The sequence below is a fragment of the Pseudorca crassidens genome, chromosome 13, assembly GCF_039906515.1.
Source record: "Pseudorca crassidens isolate mPseCra1 chromosome 13, mPseCra1.hap1, whole genome shotgun sequence".
Lineage (NCBI taxonomy): Eukaryota > Metazoa > Chordata > Mammalia > Artiodactyla > Delphinidae > Pseudorca > Pseudorca crassidens.
In genome coordinates this window covers 20,166,890-20,193,956 of record NC_090308.1, presented here as the reverse complement: position 1 = coordinate 20,193,956, position 27,067 = coordinate 20,166,890, and the positions used below count along the sequence as shown (strand labels likewise).

General features: G+C 36.9%; 1 protein-coding gene across 9 annotated transcripts in view; it reads left to right on the top strand.

Annotated features, from left to right (window-relative positions):
- Nucleotides 1-27,067, top strand: part of UTRN (utrophin) — a 492,142-nt gene that overhangs the window by 218,597 nt on the left and 246,478 nt on the right. For all 9 annotated transcript variants that reach the window (XM_067701862.1, XM_067701864.1, XM_067701861.1 and 6 more), the window contains 7 exons: nucleotides 2,084-2,219; nucleotides 3,907-4,056; nucleotides 7,352-7,427; nucleotides 13,394-13,608; nucleotides 15,592-15,709; nucleotides 19,096-19,301; nucleotides 22,023-22,177. In XM_067701862.1, coding sequence (XP_067557963.1) covers nucleotides 2,084-2,219; nucleotides 3,907-4,056; nucleotides 7,352-7,427; nucleotides 13,394-13,608; nucleotides 15,592-15,709; nucleotides 19,096-19,301; nucleotides 22,023-22,177 — 1,056 coding nt within the window. The remainder of the gene's footprint in view (nucleotides 1-2,083; nucleotides 2,220-3,906; nucleotides 4,057-7,351; nucleotides 7,428-13,393; nucleotides 13,609-15,591; nucleotides 15,710-19,095; nucleotides 19,302-22,022; nucleotides 22,178-27,067) is intronic.

Genomic DNA, 27,067 nt, shown 5'->3' with positions numbered 1-27,067 from the left:
CTGTGGAATGTGGTAATTATTGCTCCTGGGACTAACAAGGTGAAGCTAATACATGTTTTGCTCAATTTTTGGAAGAGAAAAGAATAATGAATCTCTTCTCCAGCATCTTGTATTTTAACTAAAACAATATTTGTTTTCATAAATTCATGTTTAACTTTACTTCAGGTTGTAATTTATCTCAACTTGGGGCCACCTTGCAATTTTATGGGCTTATTATGTGTACTGTTATCAGTCATTGAGGAACAACACACAGCTCAATTTATTTTTGTTTTGAGTGCCAGTCATTAAATATTTACACAGTTCAGCAACTTATGGTGTTATTCCTTAATGAGCAATTGTTACCTACTGTTTGAACATGAATTTATAACTTGTTTTTACTTAGTGATAACATTTAAAATGTAGATTATATTTAGCTAGTTTGCAGATGAAAATTTTGTGTGACTCAAATATGTCTTATTGAAATTACTTGGTAATGTTAGTTTTCTTCATAGATATATTTTCAAAATACTAAATTAGTCATGATTATGAAACATTGGAAATTTAAATTACAACTTTCTTTTTTGAAACACAAGGTCTATAGTAGTATTTGAGTTGTTTCCAAAGTTGTTATTTAAAGACTCTTCCATACAGAGGGTAAATTACCTGTTTTGGTACTGGTAGTCTAAACAATTTGTACTATTGCTTTATTTATTTATTTTTTTAAATCTTGAAGCAGTGTTCTCTCCTGATGGATACTTAAAAATGAAAACTTGTGATTTTGTAGTGATTGTCATTAATTTTTTTTTAATTGAAGAATAGTTTATTTATAATGTTGTATTGTGTGAGTCTCAGGTGTGCCACAAAGTGACTCAGTTTATATATATATATATATATATATATATATATATTCTTTTTTATCGATAGATTCTTTTCCCTTATAGGTTATTACAAAATATTGAGCATAGTTCCCTGTGCTATACAATAGGTCCTTGTTGGTTATCTATTTTGTATATAGTATTGTGTATATGTTAATCCCAAACTCCTAATTTATTCCTCCCCCCTTTCCCTTATCAGTTTTTTAAACATTAAAATAGTTTATTTGTGATTAAAAAGAAAAAGTCATAGCCATAAAAAATGTAAATTCTTATTAGGGATGACATAATGTAATTCATTTAAAAAATTGCTTTCTATTTTTAAACCAGCAGCTAATAGCAGCAGCTATAAAAATGATACCACCACCAAGCTCTAAATAGCTTTCAAAATCTTTCTTAAAAATACATAATCTTGTTTGTCATATGAGTTGTAGTCACATTCTCATCTTTTGACAGATGGTTTATATAATTATAAATGTTATTCTTATAACATTAAAAAGATGTAATTGAGGCAGTTTTTTTTAATATTCATATGACTATTTGTTTCCTTATAGCCTTTAAAACTTTGACTTTGTTTTTTCTAGATTTTTTTTTAGAACTTGGTGCTTTATTCAAATATAATACTTATTTTAATGAGCTAATCAAATTTCTGTTTTTTCTTGTCTTTCTTGTAAAAGAAAAGAAAATTTGTAAAAATTTCCCATTCTCAGTATCTTGCCTTGTTCTTGTTCTTTCTTTCCTATGAATAAAGTAGAGTAATAGTTGCAACCTAACGTGAATAATATGTCATATAATGATACTTTTCTATATCCATGGAGTACTCATAAAGAATTATGTATTTTTCTTTAATTATTTTAGATAAAGACATTTTTCATGTTTTCTTTTTAAAACCTCCATTATGTTGTACAGTGATATCTAGCTTAAAATAAGTCCTTTGTATTAAATTTCTATATAGGTTTTCACTATGAGAGAAGACAACATTATTTAGTTTTAATGTTTTTTAATTTAATGAAGGAGGAAATCTTATTCTTATGTTTGCAAATAATCTTTGGTATTGCGGAACATATGTATTACTATTAACACTCATTTACGAATACATATTAAAATAATACATATTAAAATAATTATTTTGTGTGTATGACATATTTAGTCAGAATATCTAATGCAAATATATAATGTTCTAGTTAACTGGATATTTTTTCTCAGTATTTTTCAATAATATAATCTTTTAGGTTAAAAGGAGAAAGTAAGCAGGTGATGGATTATAGAAAAAGACTAGATGAGATTATCTGTTGGTTAACAAAGGCCGAGAATGCTGTGCAAAAAAGATCAACCACTGAGCTGGAAGAAAACCTGCAAGAATTAACAGTAAGTGGTTTATTTGTCTCTATATTTGCCAGTGCTTTTTGATGCATGAATATTTTCACTGCAAATAAGATACTGCATGACTGAAGAAGAAAAGGGGAAGAAACTTTGTCCTTTGTGGTAAATGTGGTGAACTTTAAAGAGGAATATCTTTTTTTTTTTTAATTTTAATTTTAAAGAGCAGCTGTCATTTTATTCTTGCAGTGGTAAGGCTTCACACACATAAAAGTAATAAGTCATGTGGTCTCAGTAATGGACCAAAGGTTTTTTGGAATATTTTAAACAGACGTCATCATTTTAGAATATAATAATGCTGGGAAGTATAGGTTTTTGCTTTGGGACTTAGAAGATAATTACTGATTACTATCTATAAAACTGAGTCCTACAAGAAGACTCAAAGTGAGTTGAGAGTAACTCACTGCAGCTTACTATGGACTTAGCATCACGGTTGTATTAATCAAATTTTCTTTGTTGATCTGCAACCAACAAGAATTGTTTATAGTTGTATAGGTATACAACATATAGAAATACATAAAAATATATAGATATGTTAATATACCCAAATATCCATACATTTTTATATCCACAAATTTTATATTTTTGTGCTAAGAATTAAAGTACTTGTAGTAGAACAATAAGCATAATGTGCTCACATTTTTACTAAACAAAAAGAAATTGTGTGTGAGTGTGGATACACACATCTGTGTGCAACAAAGTATACCTAAAAGGATACCCACTAATCTGATAAGAGATTTTTTTCTAAAGGAGTATGACTGAGGTATTGTGGGAAAGAAACTTTTAATACTGATGAAAAATACATGGCAAACAATTATTAAGTTTTCTTTTCAAAATGTGACAAATATCTAACAAACTTGCTCCTGTCTTATCTAAAAATTTCAATAGTTTTCTTGGAATATGCCTTTTGTAAACAATTTGGGGACAGTCACAGGGGATGGGACAGTATATTAGGGTAGGTAGAGATAAGATAGAGATGCATGCATAAAATGCTCCTGTTGTTTCTGGGGTTTTTTTGGCCTTTCATTAGAATAGATATAATTTTATTAGCAAAGAACAGAATGTTAAGTTGTCGATGTAAATATGATATAATATGACCCTGTTAAGAGACAGGGGGTCAGGGGTAGTAGTTCATGTACACACAATGCACACTGAAGGTGGGAGGTCATTCCCAAATTAGTTACAGTTTGTTAAGATAAGTTTAGGCTTCTTAGAAGTTTATTTCCATTTAAGAAATTAAAGGTCCACATTTATAGGAGTACAATAAGTTGCTGACATACGAAGGAGTTCTGTTCCGAGAGCTCATTTGTAAGTCCAATTTGTTTGTAAGTCCAACAAAGTTAGCCTAGGTACCCAACTAACACAATTGGCTATATAATATTGTACTGAAATAGGTTTATAATACTTTTCACACAGATAATATGTACATAAAAAACAAACACAAAAAATAAAACATTTTTAATCTTTATAGTACAGTACCTTGAAAAGTACAGTAGTACAGTACAACAGCTGGCATACAGGGGCTGGCACGCATGTTCGCATCTTTGAAAGTTCACAACTTGAAGGTTCATATGTAGGGAACTTGCTGTATTTCCCAAAGAGATTCCTAATACAGTTCTTGATCTTTTCCTGGTATGACAACCTTTTAACCATACCCCGCTTCTGACTCCTTTAGGACTTAATCCAGGAGATGGATGATCAAGCTGAAAAACTCAAATGGCTGAATAGAACTGAATTAGAAATGCTTTCAGATAAAAGTCTGAGTTTACATGAAAGAGAAAAAATTTCAGAAAGCTTGAGAACTGTAAATTCGACGTGGAATAAGGTGTGTGTTAAGAATTACTGCGACACCTTCCTCATGTTTACTGATTTTGTTGTTAAAGAAGTGGAACCAGGCAACTGTTTTACTTTTAAGTATACCCAAATATGGGCACATTTTATTAATGCTTACTAATATTGATAATTATATTTTTTTCATCTGTCATGGATGGAAGCATATGTTCTCAAAGAATACTTATTTTACATGGAATTTTTTTGGCCTAGGAGATTTATACATTATATACTATATTAAATAATGAGTATATATTAGAATTAGGCAATAAAGTGCTAATAATTATACTCTGAAAATGAAAGCATTAAAATAACTTTGTGATGTTGCATGTGACTTTTCACATACGTAGATTTATTTTTAATGATTTTATTCATTCAACATGTATTTACTAGGTTCCACGTGGGATGTAATGGTATGTGGCTACAAATATGACTAAGATAAAGTCCTTTCTCTCATACTGTTACTTTTTTTGCAGTTGAAGCAGAGGTAGATAAAGTAATAGATTTCTATATATTTTGGCTTGGGTACATACCATAACAGAGTGTGAGGTCTGTCTGGGACATTGAATGGATATGTTTCTGCCCTGGTTTGGCTAGGTCCCATATCAGTCATTTTCCTCCCTCTCTATCCTTTTAAAATGACAGCACTCATTCTATATCTAATGGTTTAGGTGCTTTATTGATCTAGCCTCTCTGCTTGAGACTTACCGTCTTGATGAGTTACTGTTACTGATGACTCACACATCTGTATCTCTGGCCTGGACTCTCTCATTACTCTAGACTTCATCACAGCTGCCTGCTCAGCATCTCCACTTCAGTGTCTAATAGGTATCTCAGACTAACATACAAAGTCAAACTCCTGATCTCCACCTCCCTCCTGTGCCTTAGTATACTTCTCCCACCTCAGTTACTGGTAATTACATCCTTACTGTGTTTTATGCCAAAAACCCTGAACTCAGTCTTATGACATGTGAATTATATCTCAATTAAAAACAAACAAACACATAAACCTTGGAGTCACTATCATCAGCTTCTCCTTCAAAATACCTGTCTCTTTGATGGACGGTTTGAATGGATGGCTAGATGACTAGATACATGATAAGGCAAATACAGCAAAATTTTAACAGTTGTACATATTGAGTGGCACATGGGTGTTCCCTGGGCAATTCTTTCGGCTTTTCTTAGGTTTGCGAAATTTCATAAATTTGACCATTTCTCACGACCCCGTGGCCACTAAGTTGTTTCAAGCCACCGTCATCTCTTGTTGTATGATTCCTACAATGGCCACTTCACTACTCTTCCTGTTTCCTCCTTTTCCCTTTGTCAGTCTCTTCTCAAGAAAGCAGCCAAAGTATTTGTTAAAACATAACTCAGGGGCTTCCCTGGTGGCACAGTGGTTGGGAGTCCGCCTGCTGATGCAGGGGACGCAGGTTCGTGCCCCGGTCCGGGAAGATCCCACATGCCGCGGAGAGGCTGGGCCCGTGAGCCATGGCCGCTGAGCCTGTGCTCCGCAATGGGAGAGGCCACAACAGTGAGAGGCCCGCGTACCGCAAAAAAAAAAAACCCAAAAAACCCCCCATAACTCAGTTTAAGTAACTCCCCTGAACAGAGCCCACTAATGGTATCCATCACATTCAGAGTAAAGGCCGAAGTCCTCACTGTGACTTACTAGGTTCATCATGTTCTGGCTTCCTGTTATCTCTCTGACTTCATCTGCTACTCTCTCTCCCTGTGCTGCTTTCCAGACTTGTTGGCCCCGTGTCAAACATGCCAGACTCAGCGTGTGCATATTCAATCAGAGCACATGTATTTATTTAACACAGAGGATGTCAATGGGTATTGTGTAGAATAGGGTATGGTGGTCACTTTGGGAGCATGATGTTAGATAGAGCCAAACCTTCCTTTATCACAGGACTTCACATAGATTTTACACTAATTATGTGAATTACGAATGTCTAAGACGAAGCAATGCTTACTCTGTAGAGAATTTCAACAAACACATTTTAAGAAATACTAATCTGAGATATTTCATTCATTCATGCTTTTATTCATTCACTTAATAGGTTTTTACCAGACTCTCATTTTATGCCAGGCACCATTTTAAGAGCTAGGAATACAGTAAAGAGCATGAAAATGCTTCTAACCCAAAGAGCTTATTGTAGGTGAGACAAGTAGATAAACAATTATAACAAAGAGGTATCCATGGGGACATAAAGGTAGGGCACCTACCTGGCTTTGGGTGATAACCGTGGAAGATTTTGTGGAGATCATATCCAAGCTAAGATGATAAAAGATGAATGAGTATTGGTCAGATGGACGATGGAGGAAAAGGCCTTGCAGGGAAAAGCAGCAGTAAGTGAAAGGGTCTAGAGGGGACAGAGAGTGAATCTGGGTCCTGGAAGTAGCTCAATATGAATTGGAAGGACAAGAGATGCTTGCAGAGACCTAGGGGCCTCACCATGCATCACAAGGAATTCAAGTTCCGTCTTGAAGCTATTTCACCACCTTGAAAGCAGTGGGAAACTGTTGATAGGTTTTAAACAAGTTACATTTTGAAAGATCACTATAGCTGCACCACAGAGATGGATGGAGCGAACCCAAGGATGGCTATGCTTAGGACATCAGGACATCAAGTAACTCCTCTGAGCAAAGCCCACCATCCAGATCAGGGTAACTGATCTGGAAAAATAGTTAGAGTCATTAGACAACTTTGTGAAGAGAGTGTCAAGGAGGCAGGTGATGAATCCATATTTGGACACGTCTGAATGTACAGTTGACAGGGAAAGCTGGACTGAAGATAGGTTTTGGGGAGTCTTCAGCCTCTTAAAACTCCGCGTGATAAGTGAAACCAGTAGAAACCAAGACCCAGGGAGAGAGGCCAGTATCGAGGGTTAGAAGACCAAAAATCCTACCCTGTAGAATGTTGGTATTTGGTGGAAGGGCAGAGGAAAATGAGCTGGGGAAGGACACTTAGAAGATCAGTCAGAGAGGTGGGAGTAAAATCAAGATTGTAGAATACTAACAAAATTCAAGGGAGAGGGAGTGGCAGCATTAAATGTTGCAAAGGGGCAAGGCAGTTAAGGACTGGATGACATTCTTGATGCTGGTGGAGCTGGGGGTCAAGCAAGACTGCAGTGGATAGTGGTTAGTGAAAGTGGACACAGAAGCTTAGGCACTGAGGGGGAGGAAAGCGGCGGCATTATCATTTAGAAGAACGCTTCCTCTTCAGAATATATAATCGTCTTTATTTATATACTATCCTTCTCTTTCTGTTTGGCCTGATGCTCTAGATATGCAGAGAAGTGCCTAGTGCGCTGAAGGAACGCATCCAGGAACCCTGTTCTGTTGCTCAGACAAGAATTGCTGGTAAGATACAGTTTATTTCTTTACAAAATTTTTTATACATAACAAAATTTTATGATTACGAGCATTGTATATGAATTAGAAAAACTTATTTAAAAACACAATGCACTTGTGATTTCTTATTCTGCTTTCAATCATTTGAAAAGAACATCTTCTCTAAACACAAGACATATTTCACTGCCCAGTGTGTGCAAGGCATTCCCTCTCATGGGAGGTGAGACTTTTAGCCTTTCCTGGGACCAGAGTAGAACCAGATGCTGCTGGAGGCAAGGGAAGAGGCAAGGTGAGGACACTGGACAATAGTTTTCTGGGGACATTTTGAAGTGAACAATTCTCCTAACTCGCTGTCCTGATTCTGTTCTTATCTTACCACTCCTCGATAATCTGTTCTTCTGATAGCAGCTAAGTGATGCTTTAGAAACAGGTTTGATGTCACTCCTTTGATTTCAATCTTTTAATCACTTCCATCATACATAAGTGAGTTCTACAGTCTTACCATGGTCCAGAAGACCGTGTATGATCTGTCTGCTCCCTGTCTCTGTAATCCCATTTCTTATCACTTTTTCCTTTGTTCATTCTGCCTCAAACACACTGGTCTTCTTGCTGTTTCTAACATGCCAAGAACATTTCCATTTATGGTCTTTGTGCTTGCTGTTTCTTCTTTCTTTCTTACCCAAATGTCCTTCCCTCAGGTATTGCATGTTTCACACACTCACTTCGTTTGTTCTCTTCTCAAATATTCCCTTTTTAGATGGGCCTTTCTTGACCTGACCACGCTATGTCAGATACATTCTGTCTCTCTCCAAGATACATGCTGTTTCTCTCCAACTTCTTGCATTGGTTTTACTTCGTGGCGTATATCCATTCACGCCCACCAGAATGCAAACTCTGCGAGGTCAAGGCCTTTGTCTTACACATTCCCATACCTGTAGCATCTAGTCAAGTGCCTTGCACATTGTAGGTTCTTAATAGATATTTGATGAAACAGTGAATGAATATGTAGGTTGTTTTCAATGTTTTAAAAGCACAAAAAGTGACAGTGAGGATTGGGCAGAATGATGTATGAGCTGTTCTCTAGGGTATGTGGTGGTGAATCCCTGGGGTGATCGTGGTGAATACGGGCAACTTTGCTTTGCTAGCTGCTGCCTAGACTAGTTGTTCCAGGTTACCCTTCCACCAGCTGAATGTGAGGCTTCTTGTTGTTCTGCGTTGTTTCCAGCACACCAACATTTTATTCCCAGGACCGCTGTATGCTTTTTAAAATTATTGATTACCCCCAAAGACCTTTTGTGTGTGTGAGTTATGTCTATCAATATTTACCTAATTAGAAAGTAAAACCGAGAAATTTCAAAAGTTATTTGTTTGTTAACTTGTTAAAATAACAATAATAAAAACATTCTGTTAATAAAATATATTTTATAAGATATTAACATAAGAAAGTATATTTTCCAAAACAAAAAAAAATTAGAAAAGTGATATGACATTACATTTTTGAAAATCTTTAAATTTCTGCCATAAGAGAAGACACCTGGATTCTTGTATCTGCTTCTTCATTTGCTCTATTGTGATATCGTATGCCATGTAGCCTTGAGTAAAACGCCACTCTACATTTGAGAAGGAATGAGCAGGAAGAGGCAGATAACTTATTATGATGATGATCGTAGTTTTGGCATCCACACCCTTTGGAAGGGTCTCTAGGGACCCAGAGCTCCCCAGACATCACATTTGGAAACTGTGACCTGTGGAGATAGGACACTTCATTTTAATTTGCGTTTCCTCAATTACCTGTGTGCTTGAGCCTTTTAAAAATATGTTTATTGTCTTTCTTATTTCCTCTTCTGTGGATTGTTGGTTGATTTTTTTTTTTTTTAAAGAAACTGCTTTTTATTTATTTATTTATTTTTGGCTGTGTTGGGTCTTCTTCTTTTTGCGATACGCGGGCCCCTCACTGTGTGGCCTCTCCCGTTGCGGGGCACAGGCTCCGGACGCGCAGGCTCAGCGGCCATGGCTCACGGGCCCAGCCGCTCTGCGGCATGTGGGATCTTCCTGGACCGGGGCACGAACCCGTGTCCCCTGCATCGGCAGGCGGACTCCCAACCACTGCGCCACCAGGGATGGGTCTTCGTTTCTGTGCAAGGGCTCTCTCTAGTTGCGGCAGGGGTGGGCCACTCTTCATCGCGGTGCTCGGGCCTTTCACTGTCGCGGCTTCTCTTGTTGCAGGGCACAGGCTCCAGACGCGCAGGCTCAGTAGTTGTGGCTCACGGGCCTAGTTGCTCCGTGGCATGTGGGATCTTCCCAGACCAGGGCTCGAACCCATGTCCCCTGCATTGGCAGGCAAATTCTCAACCACTGCGCCACCAGGGAAGCCTGGTTGATGGTTTTTTTTGAGTTTGAAAAAACTACTTTGTTACTAATTCCTTGTCTGGAATGTGCATTGCAAATATCTTCTCCCTTAATCTGTGGCTTTTAAAATTTTTATTTGTGGTACTATTTTCAGAATTCTTAAACATTAATAATCTATTAATAGCTTTCCTTTTTGTGCTTTATTTTAGAAATCCTCTATTGCTCTGAAGTCATAAAGATATTCTTCTATATTTTACAATTTTAGTTTTCATATGCAGGTTCTTAATTCCACTGAAAATTAATTTTCCTAAGGTGCATGTGAGGTCAAAATCTGTCCCATCATCTTCCCGCTGCAGCCATGGGTCACCACTTTTCTCAGCATCATTTATTGACCAGTAAATTCCTCCTCGTTGATCTATAATGTAGTCTCTGCCAAGGTCAGGCTTCTCTGCCACCTACGCACTGTGGCTGTTCTCTTCTAGTGGTCTGTTTGAATGTCTGGGTCTGTAATACATGAGGTTAATCATTCATCATTAGCTGAGTAATACAACTAAATATCTGGTAAGGCATGACCCTCTATCAAAAATAAAATGTTTTGACTGTTTTTGGCCCTTTTCTTTCCTGTGTTAATTTTAAAATCAAAATTTGAATGTATAATTTGGTCAAGTTACACACAAACCTGTTAGGATTTTTTTTTATATTGTGCTGAATTTACAGATTGACTACACTTTTTAGAAAATTATTTAAACCTCATTTAATATACCTTATGCTAAAGTGGGTCTAGATAGATCTAATAATGAATTCAACCACCTCTTGTATAAAAACTAAAGAAAAACAATTACCAGTCTCCCACTGTTCAAAATAAGACAAAAACATACAAACAAAAAATATAGAGAAAATATATATCAAATCTTTGGAGAAGACAAGAGTAATTTCTGAGAAAACAGTCCCCCAAGACAGATGTATGGATTTGCTCAACTGAACTTCGTTAACATCTATATGATAAAAAGAAAACAAATTAAATCCTAAAATAGAAAGATTGTTTTCAGCAATGTGACGGGGTTTATCTTTCTTGCATAAGGAGTTCATCCAAATTGATAAGGAAGCAGGTAAAGAACACATACAGTTATAAATTATACCATATTTGATTACCAAACATGAAGAATATTTATCCTCACTGGTAACCAAAAGGACGTGAAATGAAGCAATGGTGAAAGATGTGTGTTTATCCGTAGAGATAGAATTTTGTGTGGATGCAGGATGCTCATAAGTTCCACACACTGCCGGAAGTCTAAATTTCCAACTTTTAAGGAAAACAATTTGGCAATCAGTAGTAGATACATTAAATTTTTTCATATTTTTTAACCTAGTAATTCTGTTTTGGGAAATTTCTACGAAGGTGGCAATCAGAACTGTAAAGAATATACAAAAAGATACTTCTTGCAAGATCTTTTTTTTTCTGGTTTTTGTTGAGTTTTTTTTTTGCAAGTTTTTTTTTTTAATTCAACAAATATTTATTGAGCACCTACTATGTGCCAGGTGTAGTTCTAGGTGTCAAGGATTCATCAGTAAATACACGTAATAAATAAGTGAAATACATCTATATTGGAAGAAAAATAGAGGAAGTGTAAGAGAGACTGTACCACTGAGGTTGGCTGTGGAGCACATGAGGAAATCAGGTGTGCTGAGAGGATATTGAAATTTTAAAAAGAATATCAAGAGACCTCATTTAGAAGATGATAAGTAGGCAAGGCCTAAGAGCAAAAACACTTTTGTTGAATTTCCTTAATATTATTCTTCATGTTCTCTGATGCAGTGTTGTGATAGGAATTTAAATATCCTTGACAGATGGCTATAGCTGCACCTGTGTTAAGTTCTATGCTTCTTTACACCCAGTTTTTTTCCAGTTTTATTGAGAAATAATTGACATACATCACTGTATAAGTTTAAGGCAAACAGCATGATGGTTTGATTTACATGTATTGGGAAGTGATTACCATAAATGGATCATCTTCTCATATAGATAAAGTTAAAAAAAGATAAAAGGAAAAAAAAATTCTCCTTATGATGAGAACTCATAGGATTTACTCTCAACAACTGTCCTATATATCATACAGCAGTGGTAACTATAGTCTTCATGTTGTACATTACATCCTTGGTACTTGTTTATCTTGTAACTGGAAGTTCGTACCTTTTGACCACCTTTCTCCAATTTCCTCTCCCCCCACCCTTCACCTCTGGTAACCACAGGTCTGATTGACCTCTTTTCCTATGAATTTTTTTTCTTTTTAGATACCATATATGAGATCATACATATTTGTCTTTCTCTGTCTGACTTACTTTACTTAGCATAATGCCTTCAAGGTCCATCCATGGTGTCTAAAATGATAGGATTTTCTCATTTCTTATGTCTGAATTATATGTATACATTTCAATACTAACCCCTTATCAGATATACGGTTTACACATATTTTTTCCCCCATTCTGTGTAGGTTGTCTTTTCACTTTGTTGTGTTGATGGCTTCTTTTGCTGTGTAGCAGCTTTTTAGTTTGATGTAGTCCCACTTGTTCAGTTTTGATTTTGTTGCGTATTCAAAGAGTCAACACCATGACCCAGGTCAAGGAGCTTTATTCCTGTTTTCCTCTAGGAGTTTCATGGTCTCGGGTCTTACATTTAAGTCTTTAATCCATTTTGAGTTAGTTTTTTGCGAGTGGTGTAAGACATGGGTCCAAATTTACTGTTTCATGTGTGAATGTTCAATTATCTTAGCACCATTTACTGAAAAGACTATCTTTTCTCCATTGTATATTCTTGTCAAATATTAGTTGACCATATATGAAAGCTCTTTTTTAAAGTAAAAAAGTTCAGGAGTAGTCTAAGTATCCAGCTGTAGGAAAAGAGGTAACTAAAAGTTAGAGACTATATACATAGATTGTTACATAGGTATTCACAGTGATGTTTATTAAAAGGGACAAATGCTCATGTTGTAAAGGGAAGTGAAAAAGAACAGAAAATTACAAATAAGATGGCTTTACAATTAAAGCAAAAACATCTTGACAAAATAAAATAACATTCCTAATTTTCTCATGGTTGATGTAGTTTTTATTTTATTTTCTCTTGATATCAGCATTAGTTACTTTTGAGTTATTGCTGCCCTAGAATATGGTGAGACGGTGTGTTTAATTGCCATTATGGCAAACAAAAACAACCAAAAACATATAGATAATTCAGGAAATGCCATTGCCATTGCCATGTCAGTATTAAAAAATAAAAACCGGGCTTCCCTGGTGGTGCATTGAGTCCACCTGGTGGTTGAGAGTCCACCTGCCGATGCAGGGGACACGGGTTCGTGCCCCGGTCCGGGAGGATCCCTCGTGCCGCGGAGCGGCTGGGCCCGTGAGCCATGGCCGCTGGGCCTGCGTGTCCGGAGCCTGTGCTCCGCAACGGGAGAGGCTGCAGCGGTGAGAGGCCCGCGTACCGCAAAAAATAAAATAAAATAAAAACCTCTTTCAGTTGTTTTACTTAAACTAAATTTTACATAAATACACATACATGTCACCATTACATCACCACAGTCAGATTATCCTGCTGTGTTATTGATACTTTGCTATGTTTTTTATTTCAGCTCATCCCAGTGTCCAAAAGGTGGTGCTAGCATCATCTGCATCAGATATTCCTGTTCAGTCTCCTCGTACTTCAGAAATTTCAGTTCCTGCTGATCTGGATAAAACGATAACAGAACTGGCCGACTGGCTGGTGTTGATCGACCAGATGCTGAAGTCCAACATTGTCACTGTCGGGGATGTAGAAGAGATCAATAAGACAATCTCCCGAATGAAAGTAGGTACCTAGTGTAAAGGCTTGTCATGGAAACACCAAGATCTGTTTGGATCACTTTTGTTTATCTTAAACTCTGGGAGAATGAGCTTTAAAAAATTCTTGACCTGTCAAACAGCCATCCTGGGCTAGCTCTGATGAGTAAAGCTTTTCTTGCATTTGTGCTGTTTTTGTAAGAACAGGTTTAACAATGTGAGCTGTAGAGTCACTGTATTTTTATGATCTAAAACTGGTATCATAAATCCAGCCACATCACTGTAAATGTAAACTGGTGTTACATTTAATGCCTAGTGTCATGGAGAATAATTTGTTGAAGCGCCTTTTCAATTTATATTTCATAATGAGCTTATTTGTTTAATTGCTGACATCGTTAAGTGAGAATCTCCTGACTATAGTTTTATTTCTATACATATGCCATCTAATATCAATTTGTAAAGTTCTTTTTTCCACATTCAGTGTGTTTTTGGTACTGGGCTGTGTGCTGTCTAAGGATATTGAAAAGAATATACCAGATAGAAACTGGGAATGAACCATGAAATAATAACAGCTCTTGCTAAACTCTTATTAAGTGCTTAATGTATGCTAGGTATTTTTCTGAGTATTTTACATGTATTATTTCATTCACTTTAATAATCTTGTGAGGTAGGTATCAGTTTTATTCCCACATTAAAAACATGTGTGGCCAGGCACAGTCTACTAAAAGCTGCGGGACAGGTACACGCCACCTGTAAGGGGGAGCCAGAATGAGGAAGGGGATTACATCCACAGTGAACGAAGGCAGACTGCATGGGATTTTGACATTTAGAGACAAAATAAATGGCATTCCTGGTATAGGGACCAGGGTGAATAAAGACATGAGGTGGTGAGCATGAAGGATATTGGGTCAAGAATTGTGCAGGAAGGAGGTGTAGTAGGAAGTAAGAGAGCAAAGGCAGCTCAAGTTCACATTGTGAAGGAGCTTGTAGACCACGCAAAGCTCTTTGGACGTTTAGTCTGTAAGCAGTTGCCAGGCATCTTGTTTTTCCCTTTTTCTTTTTTAAATTGTGGCTGGAGACGGATGATAACAATGCTCTGCTTGAGTAAGAAGACTGGGAACTGTGCAAGAGACGCTTAAAACAAGGAGAAAAGCCTTTGCTGAGGGGCTGAGATGATGCTATTGCAATTAGCAGAAATCAGGAACAGAAGAAATGGAATGTGGATGAGGGTTTGATTGATTTAGTTTCAAATATGTTGTGTTGAGAGGCCCTTTTGCCACTTAGAAGGAAATGATCAGCATTCATTGAACTGTCTCTTTGCGATTCAGGATTAGAAGTTGTGAATCTGAAAAATTCGTGAATTCACAGAGGAAGAGCTGGGAGAGAATCTTTGGAAATTGTGTTTTCTAATCTTTAAGGCTATTAGTTCTATACTTAAAACACACCATTTTTCTGATATTGCTAACTTTTCTCCCATATTTATTAGTACTAAGAGACACAAACTTTCTAGAGCAGCAGTTTTTCATGTCTAAGATTATTTAATTTGCAGTTATTCCAATTAGGATTTTTCTAATACTTTACCTCCATCCCTGTAGATGCCATTAATTTATGTTCATATCTGATGTAGGACAGATATGCAAAGCATCAGCTGCAGAAATCACTACTGATGTTTTGAAAGCACTTATTAGTTTTCAAAGAGATTTTCTTCGTTTAATTTCCTCAGAGTTGATATAGCTGAACTGCAGGCATTTTATTGTTTCTTTTTGTGAAAATAAAAACACAGAGAGGTAAAGTGCCTTGCCTGGTGATCCAGGCGATAAGTGGGAGAGCTGAGACTTGAACCTAGGACCTCTGACTTCAATTCCTGCACTTTCTCCACTACATCACTGATGCATCACTGTCTCTTATAGGAGGAAAACAACAAGTTTGATGTCAACACACCAATTTTGCTTTGTTACTATTTTATCATATGGCTTATTAATCTATTTTAACAATCATTTTGTCTTAACAGATCACAAAGGCTGACTTAGAACAGCGCCATCCTCAGCTTGATTACGTTTTTACATTGGCACAGAATTTGAAAAATAAAGCTTCCAGTTCAGATGTGAGAACAGCAATCACAGAAAAATGTAGGTTTTTAAAAAAATTATATCATTATATATCATTATATCATCAATTATATCATTATATCATCATTCACCTTCCCTGAAAATGGTAACACATACCCACACACACATACATTTTTGAAGATTATTCAACCAGAAATTAATATTATTTGATAATTTGATATTTGATACTCTATTAATAAAATAGCTTTCCCTTGTTTTTTATTTTTTGGGAACATTGTCGTAATTCCCTTATGAATTCCTTAAAGTATTAATATCATTACTTTTAAGTAATTACTGATACATTGAAGCTTTTTTCTTTTAAGTTAGAATTTCTTTTAAAGGAACCAAAAAAAACAAAAGTTAGAGAAACCCATAGGAATGCAAATCAATTCTTCTGTTATATTCACTGAAACCAAATCTTACTGTGTCTCTTAACTCATCTTCTCAAAAGTCATTCCAAAAATATTCATTGAGCAGTTACTATACACCTGTGTGCCTGGCACGAAGTTGGGAATACTTTAGTTAAATACAAAGTAAAACAAAACAAAAAGTAAATACAAAACAGCAACAACAAAGTTCTCTGTTTCAAATTTGCTTGCTGGCTTAAAAGCATCCGTTAAATCTGTATGACATACCAAACAAAGTCAAAATTCTCAAGAATGACACATAGGGGCAATCACTGTCTGCTTTCATCACTCCCTTTCTCTCTTTAGCCCTCAGCACTGTCTGTAACTGTTCTGTATTGTATATATTCTTTAAAATGCCCTGACATTTCTTAGTCTCCTTACCTTTATTCACATTTTTTTCTTCTTGGCCTCTCCCCAGGTGAAATTCTACTAAGCAGCTAAAATATCACCTCCTTTGTGAAGTCTCCCCACCCTCTTTTAGTCTCTGGTGAACTATATTTTCTGTCTTTAGTTCCTGCTGTGACCTTTTCCCCCATAATTTCGTTGTAGATCTCACAGTTAATTCTCTCTCCCCTCCATAGACTGTAAATACTCCCCTTTTTGGCCCTGAGGCCTCCCCTAGGGCCCAGTACCAATTAGTTCCTTAATAAATATTTATTTGTGGCAGAATATAAACTGGAAGGTATTTTATTACCTAGTCTAATATTTCTGAAGGAAAGTCAACTATTCCCCGTATAAAAACTGTTTTGGGGCTTCCCCGGTGGCGCAGTGGTTGAGAGTCCGCCTGCCGATGCAGGGGACACAGGTTCGTGCCCCGGTCCGGGAAGATCCCACATGCCGCGGAGCGGCTAGGCCCGTGAGCCATGGCCGCTGAGCCTGCGCGTCCGGAGCCTGTGCTCCGCAACGGGAGAGGCCGCAACAGTGAGAGGCCCGCGTACCGCAAAAAAAAAAAAAAAAAAAAACTGTTTTGATTTCAAAATAAATGTTGCAGCAACAAGGTTATTATAAGAGATGAGTTAGCAGAGAACTTTTAGTGTGTCACAATATTGGTTTATTTTTACTAAGTAAGCCATTTTCTTTCTTTCCCCCGTTTTGTAAATTTTTATTTAATTTTTATTTTTTTATTAACTGGTGGATTGCTTCTGCCTATCGAACTTTGGAGTGACCCTGTTTCCCATCACATGGCAAAGGAGCTTCTCAGCTTTGGTGACACCAAACTATTTACAAAAGCTTCTCCACTTTGCTTTTTCTATCATCTTTTGTTTTTTCCTCCACCCCTCCTCTCTGTCCAAAGTTTGCTTTAAGGTTTTCTTCTCCCGAATATCTTCCTTTTTCAATTTAACTCCCTCTTTTTTTTTTCTCTCAATTTTTTCTGGTATAGAGGCTCCATGGTCCATATCATTATTCATTATATGAAAAACCACCCTCAGCCAGAGGGTACTACCAATAGTAACTTGCTTTTTGCACTTATTTCCAATGAATAGGATAATTTGCTTATCTTTTATGGTAAACCTCTGATACTTGCTGTCACTTGATATCTTTAGTTTTATTTGTTCAGTATTAAAGGATTCTGTTAGTTATAGTACTTTATGTAACTTTGTAACTGACAAGTAAACCATTACAATAAATTTTCCCTCTCCCTAAGTTAAAACGTAAGCAATTTATTTAAACTGTTGGATAAGACAGCATAAAATAATCTCACTGAACAATTTTTTAGAATTACTATACATAAGTATAATTTACATTTTTCTGAACAGTCTTAAACTGATAGCTCTTATGGTTTACTATAACCCAGTATTGTTTGAAGAATTTTACCGAAAGGTCTCATTATGACCTAGCTGCAATGTTTTTTTTGTTTTTACGGTACGCGGGCCTCTCACTGTTGTGGCCTCTCCCGTTGAGGAGCACAGGCTCCGGACGCGCAGGCTCAGCGGCCATGGCTCACGGGCCCAACCGGTCTGCGGCATGTGGGATCCTCCCGGACCGGGACACGAACCCGCGTCCCCTGCATCAGAAGGCGGACTCTCAACCACTGTGCCACCAGGGAAGCCCTGCAATGTTATTTTTTAGTTAAGTTCTTCTTGGCCTGGTACTTAACTATAGCCCTTCAGTCTTTCTGGCATACAAGGCATCTTCTAGAAATTTGTTTCTAACTTTCTACCTACTTATTATGAATGGGTTGTTGAAGATATTTAAAGTTATTGCTTACTCGTACTTCATTTCAAATCATGAATTGCCCCTGAAGTAATTAATCAAAAGTTTAAGTTTCCTTAGATTTCTTTTTCCTTGACACATGTTAAAAATACAAGAGGAAAGAAAGTAGGGGAGAGAAAAGGAAAAGAGAAAGAGACAGAAAGAGAGAATGAAAGAAAGAGAAATAGAAACAATAAAAAAGAGAGAGGAAAAGAGCCAATATGGATTTTTTTATAATAAAAAACTGCTGGGTACCTAGAACTTGAATTTAATTTACTTTTAGCACTTCTCTTGAATATATAAAAACACTTCCTTTTAGAGAGGTTTCATGCTATAGTAAAACAAATGTGAAAAGTATTCTTAAGTATTTTATTTTCTTTTAAAATCAATACTTCCTTAGAGGATGACAAATGACTATATCTTTGGTCATAAAGTTCTATCATAATGTACTGTTAAAATCTGCCTTCTTCAAACCAGGTTCTGTAAATATAAATTAGGTAGGAATTTATTTTCTTTATAATTTTTAGTTTGTCAGTTTATAATAGTCAGTATCTTTATTGTGAGATATTTTAATGCATTTAAAATAGAGTTTAATTCAAGATTTTTTTTCAAGGATGGTTTCAGAAATGTATCAGTCATACAGTGTGGCAGACATAATAAAATTCCTTTAAAATGTATGTACCATTTTGCCTCCTTTCTCTTTTCTATATATAACCTTATTGTGATGAATTTGGTATCAGGTATTTTTTCCCTTTCCTGATTGTTACTTTCTGGGATTTTTAAAAATATATATAATGCCTCCTCCAGTGGAAAAGGTCAAGAACCAGTGGGATAGCACCCAGCATGGTGTGGAGTTAAGACAGCAGCAGCTGGAGGACATGATTATTGACAGCCTTCAGTGGGATGACCACAGGGAAGAGACGGAGGAGCTCATGAGAAAGTATGAGGCTCGCCTCTATATTCTTCAGCAAGCTCGAAGGGATCCACTTATCAAACAAATTTCTGATAATCAAGTAAGACTCATTAGATACTTTCTGGCATTATCAATTTGTGGGATGTGCTTTTTTTGTTCTGTTGCTAACTGTAATTTTTAGGACCCATGTCATAATGTTTTCCCAAGGGCTTAGAATGTACACTGAAATTTATATAAAGAATTTGACCAGGAAGGTTTTTGAAAAATTTCTGGAGGCATAACAAATAGAAATGTACGTGTATCCTAGATTTATAGCTCACTGACTCTTTGCAAATGGAACTTACCCATGAGCCAGCATCTAGAAAGAAAACATTTTCAGGATCCCAGGAACCCTCCTTTTGTTCCCTTCCATATCTACCCTGAAGGTATTTTTTTATTTATGAAATCTCCTGAGACTTTCATTTGAGGGCTACTGTAGTGAACAAATCAAGTATTAAGTAAGTTTAGTTTCTTCTAATACCTTTATAACCAAACCGTTTTATCAATATCATCATAGCAGGTACCTTTTTTGTGATTAGTTGGATTATAGAGTTGATGATATTGAACACTTATGGTATTTTTAAAGTGCTATTTTAAATCTCTACAGTCATAGAAAATATTCTTGAGTTGGAGGTTATGGCTGTTAGGTTATACTTTTGTGTAACATTTATTTACCCTTCAGATAGCCTAAATGAAAGTGTACGCTTGTGAAGAATATAATAAAGGATGTATGGGAAAAATCTCAGACATGAGAGTATGTTTTTATTCTTCAGACATGTAGGCTTTCCATGGTCACAACTTAAAAAGCAAGTGGCCAGGTATCCTGGTTTCCTGGATCATTCTCTGTGTTTATGCTGTCTGCTGAATTGTCTTCACCAAAAGACTCAAAAGTAATAATCAGCAAAGCTCCTGGACACTTAACCAGAGGAATACAGTTAAAAGTGATATCAGTGTTTCAATCATCATATTCAGAATATTCTTTTCTTTTTTTTTTAATACATCCTAATTGGAGTATAATTGCTTCCCCATACTGTGTTAGTTTCTGCTGTATAACAAAGTGAATCAGCTATATGTATACATATATCCCCATATCCCCTCCCTCTTGAGCCTCCCTCACACCCTCCCTATCCCACCTCTCTAGGTCATCGCAAAGCACCGAGCTGATCTCCCTGTGCTATGCGGCTGCTTTCCACTAGCTGTCTATTTTACACTTGGTAGTGTATACATGTCGATGCTACTCTTACTTCACCCCAGCTTCCCCCTCCCCCTCCGTGTCCTCAAGTCCATTCTCTATGTCTGCGTCTTTATTCCTGCCCTGCCACTAGGTTCATCAGTACCATTTTAAAAAAAATAATTAATTAATTAACTTTGGGCTGCGTTGGGTCTTCGTTGCTGCGCGCGTGCTTTCTCTAGTTGCGGTGAGCGGGGGCTACTCTTCATTGCGGTGTGTGGGCTTCTCATTGCGGTGGCTTCTCTTGTTGCAGAGCACGGGCTCTAGGCGCACGGGCTTCAGTAGTTGTGGCTCAAGGGCTCTAGAGCGCAGGCTCAGTAGTTGTGGCGCACCGGCTTAGTTGCTCCGTGGCATGTTGGATCTTCCCGGACCAGGGCTCGAACCCATGTCTCCTGCATTGGCAGGCGGAATCTTAACCACTGCGCCACCAGGGAAGCCCTGTACCTTTTTTTTTAGATTTCATATGTATGCATTAGCATACGGTATTTGTTTTTCTCTTTCTGACTTACTTCACTCTGTATGACAGACTCTAGGTCCATCCACCTCACTACAAATAACTCAATCTCATTTCTTTCTATGGATGAGTAATATTCCATTGTATATATGTGTCACATTTTCTTTATCCATTCATCTGAGGTATCACCTCACACGGGTCAGAATGGCCATTATCAAAAAATCTAGAAACAAATGCTGGAAAGGGTGTGGTGAAAAGGGAACCCTCCTGCACTGTTGGTGGGAATGTAAATTGATAACAACCACTATGGAGAACAGTATGGAGGTTCCTTAAAAAACTAAAAATAGAGCTACCATATGACCCAGCAATCCCATTACTGGGCATATACCTGGAGAAAACCATAATTCAAAAAAGAATATTCTTTTCTAATCAGCAGTATAGTTCTATTCTGGAACTTTAGGGTGGATTTTTCTGCTAGTTGCTACAAAAATCATTTTAAGAACATTCATTTGTCATTTAGATTTCATGGGGAGTATCTTGATACAAGAGCTCTCAGAGGTGGAAAAAAATTTATCAAGGAACCAATGCCTATGGACATACAGCATCAATTTAGTTTATTCAAGCAACTCTCAGTAAACCTTGCTTAGCTACTGGATCCAGCCAAGCAGTTAACTTTGTAAACAGTGATACACAGTGATCCAGGGACAAGAAGACTTCCATGTTGTTGCCCTTTCCATATCTTCAAGCACATATAGAGGAACTAACTCTATAGTAAGCTCATTCCTATAAGATACATATTCCTCTAAGGATCAGATATAGCAGTAGGAATGAAAGAAGACAACTGGTTTGAGGAAGTAAAACATATCAAAGGAGAAAAGACAGTAATCTTTTAATGTTATCTGCTATGTACCTGATCACTTACACTTCCAGAATTATTTTTGTTTGAGCTTACATGCAAGAGTTTGTTTTATAATTTGCTTCCTTCTTTTGATATCTGTGTCTAAAACATATTAAAACCTACTGGAAGGACCAGTGTTTTGGTCATACTTGTTATTGAGTGATCCGGTCTAACAATTACATCTGAAATTACACCTTAGATGTTGCTTCAAGAACTGGCTCCCGGTGCTGGTATCGTAATGGCATTCGATAATGTCCTGCAGAAACTGCTGGAGGAATATGGCAGTGATGACACGAGGAATGTGAAAGAAACCACGGAGTACTTAAAAACATCATGGATCAATCTAAAACAAAGGTAATGCTAAGGCCCTGGCAGCTGTATGTATGTATGTTGTCAAGTTGATAATTTTTTTTTTTTTTGCGGTATGTGGGCCTCTCACTGTTGTAGCCTCTCCCGTTGCGGAGCACAGGCTCCGGACGCGCAGGCCCAGCGGCCGTGGCTCACGGGTCCAGCCGCTCCGCGGCATGTGGCATCTTCCCAGACCGGGGCATGAACCAGTGTCCCCTGCATCGGCAGGCGGACTCTCAACCACTGCGCCACCAGGGAAGCCCAAGCTGAGAATTTGATTGCTCTGGCTTTCTCATGGAAGCGTGTGGAACAGGTCACATATTTTATTATTATTTTTAAATTTTCATGCTGTACTGAGTTAGTATTATCACACTTAGTACAGAGTGTATATTTATACATTGGGTACTTGAATTTCTGCAATGGAATTTTTCCTTGAATGAGTCTAAACCTTGCCCGTGATCATTTTATGTGTTCTGATTTTCTTATGCCTCTTGAGTATATTTTGTAGTACTCTGATGGTAAGGAACACTTAGGTATTACAGAGGCAGCAGGGTAATGTTATCCCTAACGGTAATTAAAGCAGTGTGCTATTTGGGCAGGTCATCCTCGGTTTTGTCTGAGAACACATGGATCCACACTAGCTCCTGAAGTATACTAAGTGTATGTTGGGCTTCAACTAACTTATTATCTTTTCTTTTCATTACTCTATCTTGTCAGTATATTTGGAACAGTCTAAAATAGCATACGTGTTTATAAGAGAAATTTTCCTTTCACTTGAGCATCTAGAGTTTGAGGCACTGTAAACAATGGTTAGCATCCTTTAAGACTGCATATTTATATTCATCATCCGTAAAACACTGTTTGCTTCCTGCATAGTACCGTGAATACCTGTGTCTGAATGAAATTATGGTTTCACACATCGTGAATATTCAGATGCAACTGCCTGAAAGCTAACTTGATATCAAAACCACATTTATTTTGCAGTGAATAAAACGGATAATATCAGAACACTTTAATAAAGTATGGACAAGCATGTAGTAATGGTTTGATATGGAGGTATTTTGTACATTTTTAGAATGTCATTTTTAGTTAGAGTCTCTAATGTAAATTTGGGGAAACTCAAAGAAAAGAATTATGAGTCAGTATGTGAACATGAATGTGTTGCTGCATATCCCTAGGATTCTGGAGAATATAAAGACAAGGATAACAAATACAAAACTTCAAAGTGTTTAAAGCAGAATATAGTTATAATACTGGTCTTTCTAGCATTTTAGTACAACTGCTTTTCTCTTGTTGTAACAGGTAATTTGGATATAGTAAGAATCCCAAAACTAAGGCAGGGAAGAGGAGGAATTAAAAACAGCTTTAAAGTACACATTTCTAGTTACAAGATAATTTCTGGGGATGTAAGATACAGCATGGTGATTATAGTTAACAGTACTGTATTGTGTATTTGAAAGTCACTAAATCTTAAAAGTTATCACAAGAAAAATGTGTAACCATGTGTCGTGATGGATGTTAACTAAATTTACTGTGCTAATCATTTTGCAATATATACATATATCAAATCATTGTTGTACACCTAAGGCTAATACAGTGTTGTATGTCAATTATATCTCAGTTAAAAAACCCAGCCTTAACATTAAGAGAGATCATCCTTAAGCATACTTTATCTGTGTGTTTCCACAAATTCCGTCTACTGTAAGAATTATGACTTTGTTTTTATTGTAAACAATACCAGAAAAATTGATCACTTAGGAATGTGTGGCCAGCTTTATTTAGCAACTCCAGTTCTTTTTTTGCTTTTACTTTGTAAATATTTTAAGACAGCCTACAGCAGTGGTTAGATTAGATGGAAGAGGCAATTAAAGATGAATTATATTCCAGGGTGATCTTTCATTTATGATAGCTAAGACAACCACAGTGTTCCAGTTTTATGGTAGTTACAAGTCATTGTCTTTATTCTATTTTCTTTCTGCGTTTTAGGGGAAATAAGTAAACATGTTAATATTTAGATATGGTTTAGGTATGTTATTATCTATAAAGCAGAGGAAATACAACAAAATTGTGGCTCACGGGATCCCATCATAGTGATAGCTGGGTTTTCTATGCATTGCCAGGATTTTCTCTTTTAAACACAATGATATTTACAATTTCTAACTGTTTAATTGAAGATCTTCCTGAAATATACAAATCTTTCCTTGCCTTCTTTAGCAAAATACATGAACCTATATTAAACATTCTTTGAATTCTTGGCATTATTGTTATGAAGAGAGAATTAAGGAACTATAAGAGCTGTACCTGACCTGACAGTTCATTTAAACAAGTGTTTCTCAACCTTTTTTATATTATCCACCCCGCCTAAGGAGCCTTTTCAGATACTTGCCCACAGGACATTTTAATACTGTGGGTATCCTGTGTATCTGTTTCTGTACTTTATAGTTATGCTTTATACGTAAAAAGAGTAGATCTTTCCCACTCCCCTCCGCCACCTTGCACCACCAAGAACCATACTTTCTTCCATCGAGAATGCTTACTCTAATGCTCCCTCAGACAAGTTAAATGACACGTTCAAAGGTACATGGCAGAGCCAAGATGATATTTTTCTTTATTAAATTATGACAATGCTCTCCACGCTCTGAAGAATTGGTGGTGAATACTTTCAGGCTGCTGTGCTTTGTGAGATTTTGTGCTTCGTTTTTAGTGTATAAATTTTATTGGGCATCTCCTAATTGTCGGGCTCTGTGCTAAGCTCTTCACTTGCATTATTTTATTTAATCCTCTGAATACCCATAGGAGATAGGAAAAATTTTCATCAACATTATATCGATGAACAAACTGAAGTAGAGAGAAGTTAAGGAATACCGGAGATCACAGAGCTCCTACGGGCAGAGCTGAGATTGGAATCCAAGCCTTTTTTGACTGTGCAGTTGGGCTTTTATCTTTCTTAAAAAATCGCTTTATTTTTCTTCTTTGCTGTCAGAACTTCAGCTATTGCTGATGACGGTTCTGAGTACCCACCTCTCAGACCTTTGTGATTCTACTTACTGGTTCTTATCTGTGTTGAGTTTAGAAACCAGATCTGATTAAAGATATGGGGGCCTCTGCTACAAATATATGTAACTCTCTCTAGTACATGGCCATTGTGCCTGCTGTAGTGGCCCTGGAGCACCTTTACACTATGGCTTTTCTCTCATCTCCCAGCTGTGTTCTGAATGTACATTGTAGTCAGCCAAATTCTGGAGGGGTGAAGGGTTATTATATTGCACATGGAACACTGTTATTGCGGTATAATATATGAAATTTAATATCAGCATTCAAAGGAAATGTTTTGTCTGAATTGCAATTGGACTAAGTCATTTGGCCATTCACGATCCCTTATCTACCACCCGAAATCCAATGCTCACTGATAACAGAAAGCTTTGAATTGACGTGAGGCTATTTATTATGGTCTTTATTTATCCCGCTTAGTGTGAATAGCCTTGTTCCTAGCTGCAGAAATATTAATGTGTTTGCTCCCTCAGGGCGTAGTTGGGTCTAACATGTCGTTTAGATACATTCATAATAATAGTTTTCTAATGTACAAAAAATTATTAATTCTTAAACATAACTGGCTCCCGATATTTTGGATTCTGTAAACAACAGGTCTGTCTCTAACATTTTAAACTAATTGACATATCTTGACCACTATTCTTTTTGCTGGTGAAATTTTTTCCTTACATCTCTTAATGCCAGTTAACAAATTTTGTAGTGCAAATTGAGATAACGATAATTGAAATGGGCTTATAGTAACTTTCAGAGTGTAGATGCCTCATGTGGGTCTGAAATGTTATTTTAACCCTGGAGTGCGTATGTTCATGTATATGTGTATGTATGTACACCTACACACATACTTGCACACATACATATACACACATAGTTATTTATGCTGAAACATTATGAAGGAAACGAGACAATATAACTTTATGTTATAAGGAATATCCTATAGATCATTAATTGTTATGTATTTTTCTCTTTGCCCTCCATCCCCCGGAAGCCATCTTTTGCTGCCTGCTTTAAGGCATTTCTCGGTTGGTACAGGCAGGACGAAAAGCACACTGGCTGTGGTATCTGGCAATCCTTGATTAACATCCCAGCTTATTCACTTACCATCTGTGTGAACTTTGACCAAGTTATTTCAACTCACTGAATCTCAATTTCTTGGTTGTAAAGCAGAGAACATATCTAATGGGTAAGATTATTGTTAGGGTCAAGAATTAGGTATAAAAGTTCCTCATACATGGTATGTGCTCAACAAAAGCTTACCCCAAATTATCGTCATCTGCTCTGTCATATTATGTGTTCCTTATAAGTCCGTTGCCCTTTGGTCTGTTGTACAGTACTGTCTGTGGTTAAATTAGCGGAAGGTTTAGTCATCGTCAGTTGTTTGCCTGTAGTCATTTTGAATAGTCTCGATTTACATTAATGAGAAAATAAATGGTTATCTGATTTACTGAGTGCGGTATAGATATTCTAAATGTTTATTACCAGATGAAACTTTTAGAAAATGCAATTTTCTTGTTAGTGTCTTAGTCTGTTCAGTCTTCTGTAACAAACTGCACAGACTGGGTGGCTTAGAAACTACAGAAATGTACTTCTCAAATTTCTGGAGGCTGGAAGTCCAAGATCAGGGTGCCAGCATGTTCGGGTGAAGACCCTTTTCCGGGTAGCAGACTTCTCCTTTCCCTATGTGGCAGAAGGGATAAGAGAGCTTTCTCAGGCTTCTTTTATAAGGTCATTAACCTCATTCATGGTGGCTTTGCCCTCAAGACCTAATCATCTCCCAAAGGCCGACCGACCTCCTAATACCATCGCATTGGGCATTAAGATTTCAACATAGGAATTTGAGGAGGACAG